Source organism: Pristiophorus japonicus, chromosome 19, assembly GCF_044704955.1.
Source record: "Pristiophorus japonicus isolate sPriJap1 chromosome 19, sPriJap1.hap1, whole genome shotgun sequence".
NCBI lineage: Eukaryota > Metazoa > Chordata > Chondrichthyes > Pristiophoridae > Pristiophorus > Pristiophorus japonicus.
In genome coordinates this window covers 76,766,623-76,781,739 of record NC_091995.1, presented here as the reverse complement: position 1 = coordinate 76,781,739, position 15,117 = coordinate 76,766,623, and the positions used below count along the sequence as shown (strand labels likewise).

The window sequence follows — 15,117 nt, the reverse complement described above, 5'->3', positions numbered from 1 at the left end:
TATAAGACAGTCACTAATAAATCCAACAGGAATTCAGGAGAAACTTCTTTACCCAAAAGAGTGGTGAGAATGTGGAACTCTTGCCACAGGGAGCGGTTGAGGCGAATAGTATCGATGCATTTAAGGGGAGGCTGGATAAACACATGAGGGAGAAAGGAATAGAAGGATATGTTAATGGCGTGGATGACCTAGACCCAACTGGCTGGGGTTTTATTGAGTCTTGTGAACGTCACGTGACTGACTGAGCCACTCACAGTGCAACAGCTCTACAACTATTTTAGTTGCACCTGTAAATCAAATGCCCCCTTATTAGAGGGGCACTAAAACTGACACATTAAACAAATTAAACTTTGGACGTAAAACAAATCAAATTAAAATTTGGTTGCCGGGGGTGATGATGCACTCCAGTCCCTGCGGCGCCTACCTCTCGCGGAAGGCCGTGAGCGTACCGGTGGACACCGCGTGCTCCATCTCCAGGGACACCCTGGCCCGGATGTAAGCGCGGAAGAGAGGCAGGCAATCGGGCTGAATGACCCCCTCGACCGCCCGCTGCCTGGACCAGTTAATGGCCACCTTATAACAGCTCTACAACTTTTTTGGGGAAAACAAAACAGTAAATCGTGTCCCCCGATTTGGGGGACACAACAAACATTTTCAAGGCCCTTTTTTTGTTTTTTTGGGGTTTTTTTTGTATTTTTTTTTCCCAAGTGCCCCCTATAAAAGGGGAGGGGGACACTAAAAACACTGGCAATTAAAACAAATTAAACTTTAAAACATAAAATCTAATTAAAATTTGGTTGCCGGGGGTGATGATGCACTCCAGTCCCTCCGGCGCCCACCTCTCGCGGAAGGCCGCGAGCGTACCGGTGGACACCGCGTGCTCCATCTCCAAGGACACCCTGACTCAGATGTAGGCACGGAAGAGAGGCAGGCAGTCAGGCTGAATGACCCCCTCGACCGCCCGCTGCCTGGACCAGTCAATGGCCACCTTATAACAGCTCTACAAACCTGTGAGCATTCTCACAGCTGCATACATTACCGATATGGTGTGAGGAGAGGATGAGGCCTCAATAGTTAAATATCTTTCCTAAACTCGCACGTGACGAGTGGCCACGTGAGGGGAGATGTCCCTGTGGAACTGTACCCCAGCTGCTCCAAAGGGAGGCGATTGAGACTGAGTGGTCTTTGTTCTTTCCATGCAGGGTGGAAACGATCACGAGATCTTCCACGATCCCAGGACGATTGGATACACCGTCGTGTCCCCAGAGGACACAGTCAGACTATGCAAAGAGCTCTTCCTTCATGAATGAGCCACGAATAATTACTCCCAGATCTCGATTCAAGGATTTCTGCTGCGAGGCGAATGGAAAAGCAGCCCTCTGTTCCCCTTACCCACTGCTGGACCAATAGCTGAATCACGTCAACTGCACTGCACTGTGGGGTATCGCGACTTGATGTCACTGTATGTGATGATGGTTGTATGGTGTATCTTGCACCGTGTTTCCACAATCATTTTATTAGTTGTTCACGGTTAGGGATAAGGTTTTCTTTGCGTGTACAAGACGGCACAAGAGCTTGGGAAAAGACTTCAGAAACTTGCTCCATAGAGCCACATAGTGGCCAGAGGTTGGCACTACACCGTGACAGTTGACATAGCACAATTGCATGGGAAATGTTGACATGGCTATTTACAATGGTACCTGTTGTCAGAAAAGCATGACCCCCAAAAAATTATGACGATGTGAAGTGCAGGAAGTGGACACTCTACACAAGATTTAGTATAATGTAAGAATGTATATGACAAGGGCAGCAGGTACATGGGAACACCATCACCTCCAAGTCACACACCATCCTGACTTGGAATTATATCGGCCGTTCCTTCATTGTCGCAGGGTCAAAATCCTGGAACTCCCTCCCTAACAGCACTGTGGGAGCACCTTCACCACACGGACTGCAGCGGTTCAAGAAGGCGGCTCACCACCACCTTCTCAAGGGGCAATTAGGGAATGGGCAATAAATGCCGGCCTTGCCAGCGACACCCACATCCTGTGAATGAATTTTTTTTTTTAAGAAACTAGATGAAGGGTCCAGAACAGAGTAGAAACAAAAGCTTGCGATAAATCGAAAGTTGTTGATTTGCTGATGCCAGACGTGGGTTTTTTTTAAATCCTGAAGATTGTAGGAGCGAGGAGCGACTGAGAGGGTGAGAAGTTCCACAGTTAGAAGTCCTGGGAAAGAACGATTCAAAGCAGGAGACTGTGAGATGAGGGAAGCGGACGGGAAAGATCACAGGAACACTGAGTGTCGCCGAATCAATAAAATACAGAGAGAGAGAAGGCCAAGGTGGGCGATGGCCTGGTTTTCGGACTCTGTCCGGGAGTGCATGGAAGGTGCTAGAAGTTACCTCCCCAGTCACTGAAAGCGCACAGCTTTATCATTGGGTGAAGGTGAGGCTTTTGCTGATGGTGTTGTGAGATTTATGAAGCGCGTGTAACTGGGGAATCCGGAACCAGAGGCAACGTCACCCAGCACGGGGTCGGTGCAGGGTCACAGATCGGGTCGCCAACACCGGACATAGTCATCACATGACCCCCTCTCACCTGCACGCCTCCGATCACCTCGCCCACTCAAACACCCATTTTACCATCTCCAATATTCTCCTAGCTAATAACTGAAAGTGGTCATCGAAAATGCAAAAAAGGACCCAATTCCTTTGCAAAAGCAATGTCAAACTTCTATTTTTATTTTTCCAGGATTGCTCGCAACCCCATCCCGGAGATTTAGTCTTCGATTCCCCGGAAACTCCAGGGCAATCGCGGAGGGTTGGCGACCCTAGTTAAGGGCAGTGACAATTGTCCAAATGTACCTCAAGCAGTTTGATCTTTACTTCATGTTTGAAGTCTTCCTGCTGGTGTCTGTGGACAGGTCACTGGGGGTCACTTGTCCGTCTGAGTTCCCCAAGGTGGAGCTGGGGGTGTAGGAAGGGAAGGTGCCAATAATCGCAGAATTAAGCCTGGAGATAAACAGTGGACACTCTAACATGTGACGTCCAGGGGCCACTGTGGTTGGCCATTCGGCTGGGAGGGTCCACAGTGCTCGCTGACCGACACTGGCTCCCGGTCCGGCAACGCCTCGGCTTCAAAATTCTCATCCTTGTGTTCAAATCCCTCCGTGGCCCTCGCCCCTCCTAATCTCCGTAACCTCCTCCAGCCCCACAACCCTCCGAGATCTCTGCGCTCCTCCAATTCTGGCCCCTTGGGCAACCCCGATTTTAATCGCTCCACCATTGGCGGCCGGGCTGTCAGCTGCCTGGGCCCTAAGCTCTGTAATTCCCCCCTCAAACCTCTCTACCTTGCTCTCTCTCCTTCAAGACGCTCCTTAAAACCTCCCTCTGACCAAGTTTTTTGGTCATCTGCCCTAATATCTCCTTATGTGGCTCAGTGTCAGATTTTGCGAGATGGTCGCTCCTGTGAAGCACCTTGGGCCGTTGTACTACGTTAAGGTGCTATATAAATTCACATTGTTGTTGCTTGAGGGTCCCCGCTGCGAACAAGTCTGCTGAGATGGGGCAAGAGCCGCTGAGGAGAACCGGTTCCACATGGGGTGAAATCAAAACCTTAACACTTTGTTCATTTTAGCATAAGATACAGTGATGATCATGTACAAAGATAAATTAATTTTTATTGGAGCCGCTTTTTGTTGGTGTGATATCTTGAGACACAGTGTATAAATACAACTGAACAACATGGCTGCCAAATAAGAACTGTGCAGAGCACATGGCTTTGTTGTTATTATCATCACCATCATAGGCATTCCCTCGTGTCGAGGATGACTTGCTTCCATGCCGAAAAGGGATGAGTTCACAGGTGTTTCAGTGAAGGACGTAATATTCCAGGTCCTGAACTACATCCTCGAGGGTGGAAGATGCCTGTGCGTGGATTTTTTAAACTTGGGGTGGCGTTTCACACCAGCCACCACACGGGCTTGACAGAGCTAGGCCTTGGTCCAGGGGCAAGGGTTAACCAGGACGACTGGAGACCAGCTCTGCTGCACGGACCTAGTTCACGCACATATATCGCAATGTGGGCTGGCCCGTGCTGCCCCTGGGCCCTCACCTCTTCTGGGCCCCGATCTCTTGCCTCTCCTGGGCCCCGATCACGTCCCTGCACAATCTCTCGGCGTTCCTTCGCCCCGACCTGCTGTACCTGTCCACATTGCAATCAGCCGTCGCCCTCCTGCAGCAGTACGCGCTGCTCCCTCCAATGGCCCCGGCCTGCTAATGGCCTTCATCAGTAGCCCACTAGGTCGCTCTACAACAATTGGACTGGGTTTGTTTAGAGCCATTTTCATGGAATAACCACAAATTATTTGCCCTGTTCCAGGATTCCCACCCCACAAAATGTTGATAACATACAACTGGCTTTTACAATTCTCCCACCAAAATCAACCAAAACTCACCCCAAACCAGGGAAAGGGAAGGAACATCGCCCGGAGAACTGAGAAACACAACCATGGAACTCTCCAGTAAGGGTGCCTGCCATCCAAGAACCTCTAGAAGAATAAAGGGATATGCGGATCAAGCGGGAAAGAAAGCCTTGCATTTCTATAGCACCTTTCATGACCACCGGATGTCTCAAAGCACTTTACAACCAATGAAGTACTTTTGGAATGTAGTCACTGTTGTAATGTGGGAAACGCGGCAGTTAATTTGCGCACAGCAAGCTCCCACAAACAGCAATGTGATAATGACCAGATCATGTTTTTTTTGTTATGTTGATTGAGGGATAAATATTGGCCCCAGGACACCGGGTAACTCCCCTGCTCTTCAAAATAGTGCCGCGGGATCTTTTGCGTCCACCTGGGAGAGCAGACGGGGCCTCGGTTTAACGTCTCATCTGAAAGACGGCATCTCCGAGAGTGCAACACTCCCTCAGCACGGCACTGGAGTGTCAGCCTGGATTTATGTGCTCGAGTTCCTGGAGTGGGACCTCCCCTCCCCGGTCTGTATGGTTCAGTCCATTTACCAACTGAATCAAGGCCAGAGCTTTGGAATAAACGTCACAAAGCAACTGTTTTCCCAGGGCAAAACACAACCAAGAAAGGTCCAACTCCACATGATCACCGGGGAATCGCAACTCCGTCACATTGAAGTCACGCACCATCCTGACTTGGAAATATATCGGCCGTTCCCTCATCGTCGCCGGGTCAAAATCCTGAAACTCCCTCCCTACCAGCACTGTGGGAGCACCTTCACCACACGGACTGCAGCGGTTCAAGAAGGAGGTTCACTACCACCTTCTCAAGGGGCAATTAGGGATGGGCAATAAATGCCATCCTCGCCAGCGATGCCCACATCCTACGAACGAATAATAAAAAACCTCAATGCAACAGTGCTAAATTATCCATAATGCAATGAAAGGACAGAGTTTGTGTTGTGCAAAGGCAGACGAGGAGGTTTTCTGCGACATCCCGATAATACAGTAGAGGGCATTGCCCACACCAGCTGGCTGCAAAAGGCAATTAGTCTCCCGTCGACTGAATCAAATTTTAATTTTAATGAATTCTAGAATATAAATCACCGCAGTCAAAAAGATCCATGGGAGAGGAAAGGAGAACATTCCAGAAAGCACAAGTCACTATGGTAACAACAACATCGAAATGAATAACATAACAATGGCCTGTTTATGACGTGGATGGTTGGTCTAAGATTTTTAACTCTCTGTGTGCCTGTATGTGTGTGTTTGTGTGTACCCTCATCGGGCGAATGAGGGTACGAGGCCCAGAAGAGCAGAGGGCCCAGGGGCAGCACAGACCAGCCCACACTGCCATATGTGTGCACCAGGTCCGTACAGCAGAGCTGGTCTCCAGTCGACCTGGTTAACCCTTGCCACTGGATAAAGGCCTAGCTCTGTCAGGCCCATGTGGTGGCTGGTGTGCAACAGCCACCCCACGTTAAAAAAATCCACGCACAGGCATCTTCCACCCCGTCAACTGGAGTTCAGGCCTGGAACATCGGGTCCTTCATTGAAACATCTGTGAATTCATGTGGAAGCAAGTCATCCTCGTTCGAGGGACCGTCTCTGATGATGAGTTTGTGTGTGGGAGTGTGTGTGTATATGGGAGTGAATGTGTGGGAGTGTATATATGGGAGTGTGTGTATATGGGAGTGTGTATGTATATGAGAGTGTGTATATATGGGAGTGTGTGTGTATATGGGAGTATGCATGTACGGGAGTGTGTGTGTCCGGGAGTGTGTGTATATGGGAGCGTGTGTATGGGAATGTGCGTGTATGGGAGTGTTTGTATATGGGAGTGTCCGTGTATGGGAGTGTGTGTATATGGGAGTGTGTGTATACGGGAGTGTGTGTGTACGGGAGTGTGTGTATATGGGAGTGTGTGTATATGGGAGTGTGTGTATATGGGAGTGTGTGTATGGGAGTGTGCGTGTATGTGTGTGTATATATGCGGGTGTGTGTATATGGGAGTGTGTGTGTGTATATATGCGGGTGTGTGTATATGGGAGTGTGTGTATGGGAGTGTGCGTGTGTGTGTATATGCAGGTGTGTGTATATGGGAGTGTGTGTGTGTGTGTATATATATATGGGGGTGTGTATATATGGGGGGGGGGTGTATATGGGAGTGTGTGTGTGTATATATATGGGTGTGTGTGTGTATATATGGGAGTGTGCGTGTGTATATGGGGTGTGTGTATATGGGTGTGTGTGTGTGTGTATATGGGAGTGTGTGTGTATATGGGGATGTGTGTATATGGGGGTGTGTGTGAGTGTATATGGGAGTGTGTGTATATGGGAGTGTGTGTATATAGGAGTGTGTGTATATGGGTGTGTGTGTGCAGGTAAAGGGGATGAATTGCTGATTTGTGACAGGCAGATATTGCCAAGGAAAATTGCCTTTAATCATCATTGACTCCTGTCCCTCCTGAAACTAGTGCCTTTCCCCATGACGAGGGGATTAAATGTAGTATCTCCAAATTTGCGGATGACACTAAGTTGGGTGGCAGTGTGAGCTGCGAGGAGGATGCTATGAGGCTGCAGAGTGACTTGGATAGGTTAGGTGAGTGGACAAATGCATGGCATAATGTGGATAAATGTGAGGTTACCACTTTGGTGGTAAAAACAGAGAGACAGACTATTATCTGAATGGTGACAGATTAGGAAAAGGGGAGGTGCAACGAGACCTGGGTGTCATGGTACATCAAGGTTGGCATGCAGGTACAGCAGGCGGTTAAGAAAGCAAATGGCATGTTGGCCTTCATAGCGAGGGGATTTGAGTACAGGGGCAGGGAGATGTTACTACAGTTGTACAGGGCCTTGGTGAGGCCACACCTGGAGTATTGTTTTGGTCTCCTAACTTGAGGAAAGACATTCTTGCTATTGAGGGAGTGCAGCGAAGGTTCACCAGACTGATTTCCGGGATGGCGGGACTGATATATCAAGAAAGACTGGATCAACTGGGCTTGTATTCACTGGAGTTCAGAAGAATGAGAGGGGATCTCATAGAAATGTTTAAAATTCTGATGGGTTTAGACAGGTTAGATGCAGGAAGAATGTTCCCAATGTTGGGGAAGTCCAGAACCAGGGGTCACAGTCTAAGGATAAGGGCTAAGCCATTTAGGACCAAGATAAAGAGAAACTTCTTCACTCAGAGAGTGGTGAACCTGTGGAATTCTCTACCACAGAAAGTTGTTGAGGCCAATTCACTAAATATATTCAAAAAGGAGTTAGATGTAGTCCTTAGGGGGATCAAGGGGTATTGCGAGAAAGCAGGAATGGGGTACTGAAGTTGCATGTTCAGCCATGAACTCATTGAATGGCAGTGCAGGCTCGAAGGGCCGAATGGCCTACTCCTGCACCTATTTTCTATGAACTCCAGCTACTAACATAGTTATGACTCTGGATAATGAGTATAATTATTGGTATTATTTCTATCATCGTCAGTCTGAATACGCAGGGACCGCAGTGAGAAGTAATGCCCATTTGTCCCACCTGTGACAGGGACTGTGGCTCTCGTATTGGACGGTTCAGTCACCTAAGGATTCATTTTAAGAGTGGAAGCAAGTCTACATTGGGTTGAGCAGGTTGGGCCTATACTCATTGTAGTTTAGAAGAATGAAAGGTGATCTTATTGAAACGTATAAGATTCTGAGGGGGCCTGACAGGGTAGATGCAGAGAGGATGTTTCCTCTCATGGGGGAATCTAGAACTAGGGGGCACAGTCTCAGAATAAGGGGCTGCCCATTTAAAATGGAAATGAGGAGGAATTTCTTCTCTCAGAGGGTGGTGAATCTGTGGAATTCTCTGCCCCAGAGAGCTGTGGAGGCTGGGTCATTGAGTATATTTAAAGTGGAGATAGACAGATTGTTGAACGATAGGGTCAAGGTTATGGGGAACGGGCAGGGGATTTAGAGTCGAGGCCAAGATCAGACCAGCCATCAACCACAGTCCCTGTCACAGGTGGGGCAGATAGTCGTTGAGGGAAGGGGAGGGTGGGACTGGTTTGCCGCAAGCTCCTTCCGCTGCCTGCACTTGATTTCTGCACGCTCTCGGCGACGAGACTCGAGGTGCTCAGCGCCCTCCCGGATGCACTTCCTCCACTTAGGGTGGTCTTTGGCCAGGGACTCCCAGGTGTCGGTGGGGATGTTGCATTTTATCAGGGAGGCTTTGAGGGTGTCCTTGTAACGTTTCCTCTGCCCACTTCGGGCTCGCTTGCTGTGAAGGAGTTCCGAGTAGAGCGCTTGCTTTGGGAGCCTCGTGTCGGGCATGCGAACAATGTGGCCCGCCCAGCGGAGCTGATCAAGATCAGCCATGATCTCACTGAATGGCGGAGCAGGCTCGAGGGGCCAAATGGCCGACTCCTGCTCCTGTTTGTTATGTTCTTATACATCACGTGGCATGGCAACGGCCTGCCCAGCGGAGCTGGTCAAGTGTGGTCGTGCCAGCAGAGGGCGCTTCTCTATAATCTTCAACAGCCAACCCTTGTGTAATTGGGCGGAGAATAAACTCCGTTTCCCCTCGATACTTGGCCAGCTCCCATGTAGAATCAATAGACACAACACTCAGGGGTGGGTATTATTGCATTTTATTGATAGTTATTGCCAAGGAAACCATCACTCCTCCTCCGGTGACCCATTATTACTTTCAATCATTCCCAATAAACACCAGCATCCATTCAGCAATAACAGCGAATATTAACAATACAGATTAGCGCAGTTTGACGGAATAGCAAGCGGCTGGATCCGATCCCCAGAAGAAAAAGTGGAATTGGGCGGGGGGGGAACTAAAATAGCGTAACACAGCACGGTGTCTGAAATGAGAATGATTTGGCCTACAGCTGATGGGAGGGTTAATCTAGAGTTCCAGACAACCCTCACTCGAATCCAAACAGCATTTTCTCTGCCTCTTCTCCTGCTCTCACCGCATCCACCCCCCGCTTTTCTCGATTGCTGGGTATGGTCCCATGGAAACCGGTTGCTCTCGGTTACCTCAACCAAGCCGGCCACCATTCATCAGTGAGTCACAGCAGTGGGTGGCAGTGCGCATCACAAGCAGGCTCGATCTGATATCACGCACGGCAAAGGTCATTGGGTGAGCGTAACTTGGAGTGGGGTCCCGCTGGGAACTTCTCCCTTCCTTCGCCCGGGCCGCTCATCTGGCACAGATCGGGAGTCGAACCTACTGTTTTTGACCCATGCAGACATAGAATCACAGAAATTTACGGCACGGAAGGAGGCCATTCGGCCGGCCGACCAACAGCTATCCAGCCTAATCCCACTTTCCAGCTCTTGGTCCGTAGCCCTGTAGGTTATGGCACTTCAAGTGCACATCCAAGTACTTTTTAAATGTGATGAGGGTTTCAGGTAGTGAGTTCCAGACCCCCACCACCCTCTTGGGGTGAAGAAGTGTCCCCTCAAATCCCCTCTAAACATCCTACCAATTACTTTAAATATATGCCTCCAGGTTTTTGACCCCTCTATCCTTCCTATCCACTCTATCTAGGCCCCTCATCATTTTATACACCTCAATACGGTCTCCCCTCAGCCTCTTCTGTTCCAAAGAAAACAACCCAGCCTATCCAATCTTTCCTCATAGCTAAAATTCTCCAATCCTGGCAACATCCTCGTAAATCTCCTCTGCGCCCTCTCTGGTGCGACCGAGGGACTTTCCATTCCCCAAACTCACGGTAGCACCTGGGAGATGTGGCTCAATGTGTGGCACAATGTCTCTAAAGGTGTCAGGCAGCCTACGATTCTGGAGTAACCTGCCCCATTAAGCCCCACTCTTGGTGCTTTAATACATGGTTGTGCGTTGTGATTTATCTTTCCCAGTGGCCCTGCTCGCTCTGCCGGGAACCAAAGCATTAAACAAAGGAAGCTGAGCGCCCTTCAAACAGTTGAACTTGTGTCTCAGGATTACCTTTAGACTTGGGTTGCCAACCCTCCAGGATTGTCCTGGAGTCTCCAGGAATTGAAGATTAACCTCTAGGACACTCGCTACGAGCAAAGACCCAGGATAAAAATCTCAGGAGCATTAAACAACTGTGTTTTCCCCATTTTCTTTGAATATTTCTGTTTGTGAGTTCTAAAAATACTGGAGAGTAAATAGGCTGAATCAAATTGGACAACAAAGAGCCGGTTCCCTTTCTAATTGGCCGTGGGAAGGAAGCGCGCCTGGAGGATGGACCAATGGCGTGAGTGTGGGGGCAGGGCGGTTCCAAGTGGGAGGTCATGTGACGAAACCTCCAGCAATACGTCCAACCAGAACCAGACTCTGTGTCTGACCCGTGTCATATGTGACCTGCGAGTGTTTGAAGCAGAAACAGGGTATCGGCTCCTGGGGCAGGTGGAGCGCGAGTCAGATGCGGAGACCTCAGACTCCAAAACAAAAACAGTCCCCACCCACTGTGTCTGCCCTCAGCAGCCCCATGAATCTCACTAGCAAGGCTGGCCAGTGTCATTCTCAGGCTGCGAGCAGCACCCTCTCCGCCAGGGGTCACAGGTCAACCGCTGGCCACCCTGTAGCAACCAACGTGGGAGCGGAAAGTCCGTGTTACCCGAACACCTCGCTCTCTGCGCAGACTGTGAGACCAACACATGCTGCGTTAAAAGTTCAAGCCGCTTTCCGCTGAGCACGGGTTGTAAATTGGGTACGAGATCTAAGCAAGAGGACATCCTCATAGGGAAGAAGATATTCGAAGTTGTGAGAGTCTTTCAGCCATGTTCAAATGTGTCAATTTGATCACCTGTATGTTGCAGTAATAAAATGCACGGCAAGAGATGAGTGGCTAGTTGTTCAGTTTCCATTGTTAGTCTGTTACCATTTGTCTGTACCTCTGATGTCCCATGGAATGTAGTGATCAATAGGAAAGTTAGTATCGGAAATGTAAGTGAACACTGCTTTAATAGCTCACACTGGAATCATGAATTGTGTGATGTCTCAAAAGCAGCCAGCATACGCTGTGTTTGTGAAGTGTGTGTCTCAGTAGCTCTCATACTGGTTTTGCATAGTATTTCAATAAAGACCAGATCCTGCCATTACTATAACTGAGTGTGTGTGCAATCTGGTGTTTGAAGCAACGAAACAAAAAAGGGCAAGACAGAAGGGTAGCACCCAGCAGCTCGTGGGCCCCACTCCCTCGGGCACAGGAAGCGAATGGGGATGGGACATTCTAGGACCATGAGACAGTCAATTCGCGGACACAAGCCTCTCATTCTCTGCAGCAGTCACCCTGTGACTCCACACCAGGTGAAACACAGAACCCAACACCTCAAACACAATTCGCAAACGCCCACCAATAATGTACAGCAACCAATTCGAGGCCAAATTGATGAATTAACACGTTGAGAAGCAGATTATGTGTACACCAAATAACTGGGTACAGTCCCGGGGCACTCACTTTCTGCACCCAGGAAATGGTCGCGGAGTTTTTCAGTTAAGTCTGCAGCCAGAATCTGAGTTCTAGACGATTCCTCGTTAAGCTCATGTTTAGACTCAATAAGGAAGGGATGTTAGTCCTAGAGAATGGACCCCATTCCCAAATCAGATACCCTGTTTCTACTTCAAACACTCCCATGGTCAGATACAGAAAACAGCACCCTCTACACTGTCCCATCAAACACTCCCAGGGCAGGTACAGCACGGGGTTAGATACAGAAAACAGCACCCTCTACACTACCACATCAAACACTCCCAGGGTAGGTACATCACGGGGTTAGATACAGAGTAAAGCTCCCTCTACACTGTCCCATCAAACACTCCCAGGGCAGGTACAGCACGGGTTGGATACAGAATAAAGCTCCCTCTACACTGTCCCATCAAACACTCCCAGGCCAGGTACAGCACGGGGTTAGATACAGAAACAAAAAAGGGCAAGACAGAAGGGTAGCACCCAGCAGCTGGTGGGCCCCACTCCCTCGGGCACAGGAAGCGAATGGGGATGGGACATTCTAGGACCATGAGACAGTCAATTCACGGACACAAGCCTCTCATTCTATGCAGCAGTCACCCTGTGACTCCACACCAGGTGAAACACAGAACCCAACAACTCAAACACAATTCACAAACGCCCACCAATAATGTACAGCAACCAATTCGAGGCCAAATTGATGAATTAACACATTGAGAAGTAGATCATGTGTTCACCAAATAACTGGGTACAGTCCCGGGGCACTCACTTTCTGCACCCAGGAAATGGTCCCTCTACACTGTCCATTAAACACTCCCAGGGCAGGTACAGCATGGGTTAGATACAGAGTAAAGCTCCCTCTACACTGTCCCATCAAACACTCTCAGGGCAGGTACAGCACGGGTTAAATACAGAATAAAGCTACCTCTGCACTGTCTCATCGAACACTCCCACGACAGGTACAGCACAGGTTAGATACAGACTAAAGCTCCCTCTACACTGTCCCATCAAACACTCCCAGGGCAGGTATAGCACAGGTTAAATACAGAATGAAGCTCCCTCTACACTGTCCCATCAAACACTCCCAGGGCAGGTACAGCACGGGTTAGATACAGAGTAAAGCTCCCTCTACACTGTCCCATCAAACACTCTCAGGGCAGGTACAGCACGGCTTAAATACAGAGTAAAGCGCCCTCTACACTGCCCCATCAAACACTCTCAGGGCAGGTACAGCACAGGTTAAATACAGAATAAAACTCCCTCTACACTGCCCCATCAAACACTCCCATGACCGGCACATCACGGGGTTAGATACAGAGTGAAGCTCCCTCTATACTGTCTCATCAAACACTCCCAGGGCAGGTACAGCACGGGTTAAATACAGAGTAAAGCTCCCGCTACACTGCCCCATCAAACACTCCCTGGGCAGGTACAGCATGGATTAGGTAGAGAGTAAAGCTCCCTCTACACTGTCCCATCAAACACTCCCAGGGCAGGTATAGCACAGGTTAAATACAGAATAAAGCTACCTCTGCACTGTCTCATCAAACACACCCACGACAGGTACAGCACAGGTTAGATGCAGACTAAAGCTCCCTCTACACTGTCCCATCAAACACTCTCAGGGCAGGTACAGCACGGCTTAAATACAGAGTAAAGCGCCCTCTACACTGCCCCATCAAACACTCTCAGGGCAGGTACAGCACAGGTTAAATACAGAATAAAACTCCCTCTACACTGCCCCATCAAACACTCCCAGGACCGGCACATCACGGGGTTAGATACAGAGTGAAGCTCCCTCTACCCTGTCTCATCAAACACTCCCAGGGCAGGTACAGCACGGGTTAAATACAGAGTAAAGCTCCCGCTACACTGCCCCATCAAACACTCCCTGGGCAGGTACAGCATGGGTTAGGTAGAGAGTAAAGCTCCCTCTACACTGTCATTAAACACTCCCGGGACAGGTACAGCACGGGGTTAGATACAGAGTAAAGCTCCCGCTACACTGCCCCATCAAACAACCCCTGGGCAGGTACAGCACAGGGTTAGATACAGAGTAAAGCTCCCTCTACACTGCCCCATCAAACACTCTCAGGACAGGCACAGCACGGGGTTAGATACAGAGTGAAGTTCCCTCTACACTGTCCAATCAAACACTTCCAGGGCAGGTACAGCACGGGTTAAATACAGAGTGAAGTTCCCTCTACACTGTCCCATCAAACACTCTCAGGACAGATACAGCACGGGTTAAATACAGACCCAGCCTCAGCATCAGATATGATTTATCTCAGGCCTGGTTTATGCAGTAAGTATATACTTTTGAAGCTTTCCCTTAAATACTGACATTGTTGAAAATGTAGAAGGTGCATCTGTTTGAGCAGAAAATGCCAAGTTACAGGACCTACCTTCCACCTTCAGCAGGGATAGGAACTGGGAGACGGAGCCTGGCTGATCAATCAAAGACTGGGGAAAAGGGGGTCTACCCAGTACAATTCTGCACTCCAATTACTGCCATAGATACACATGTGAGTATGCTCACAGGTTTGTAGAACTGTTGCACGAGAGGTGGGCACCAGAGGGACTGGAGTGCATCATCCCCCCCGGGAACAGGATTTTAATTTAATTTGATAAAGTTCCCAAGTTAATTTGGATTTATAGGTTCTAGTGCATTTTAAAAAAGGGGGTACTTGATTTAAACGTTCAACTTAAAATAGTTGTAGAGTTGTTGAGTTGGGAGTGGCTTAGCCAGTCACGTGATGTTCACAAGACTCAATAAAACCCCAGCCAGTTGGGTTCAGGGGATCCATGATGGGTCAGGTGGTTGTGAGCCTGGTGGATGAACTGGTAACGTGTCGTGTGATTGTTAAACCTTTGCTAATGAACCAAATTGTTCTTAATAGCAATGTTTTGCTACAAATTTTTAAGCAAAGAACCCATGAAGCAATTACATATACAAATACCAACCCGATTGGGACCAGCTACCTCGGCATCAATTGGCAGGGGGGGGATTGAACCCAGGTCCTGCCTGGCCTTGTTTAGCTCGGTTAGAATTGTTTCCTGTTGGTCTCCAGCGGAGCTACAGCAGCAGAATGGGCAGCTCCCTATGTCCGATCGGCAACTCTGCTCGGACGTATTCCTGAAGGTTTCATCACATGACCTCTCTCTCCCCAGACCCCCAAACAGCCTTATTTCCGC

General features: G+C 49.1%; 1 protein-coding gene across 2 annotated transcripts in view; it reads left to right on the top strand.

Moving 5' to 3' along the window:
* The window catches only part of LOC139229969 (phosphomannomutase 1), a 33,086-nt gene extending 29,398 nt beyond the window's left edge, over positions 1 to 3,688 (top strand). For both annotated transcript variants that reach the window (XM_070861656.1, XM_070861655.1), the window contains exon 8: positions 1,203 to 3,688. In XM_070861656.1, coding sequence (XP_070717757.1) covers positions 1,203 to 1,310 — 108 coding nt within the window. In that variant the 3' untranslated portion in view covers positions 1,311 to 3,688. The remainder of the gene's footprint in view (positions 1 to 1,202) is intronic.
* Positions 3,689 to 15,117: the final 11,429 nt, after the last annotated feature.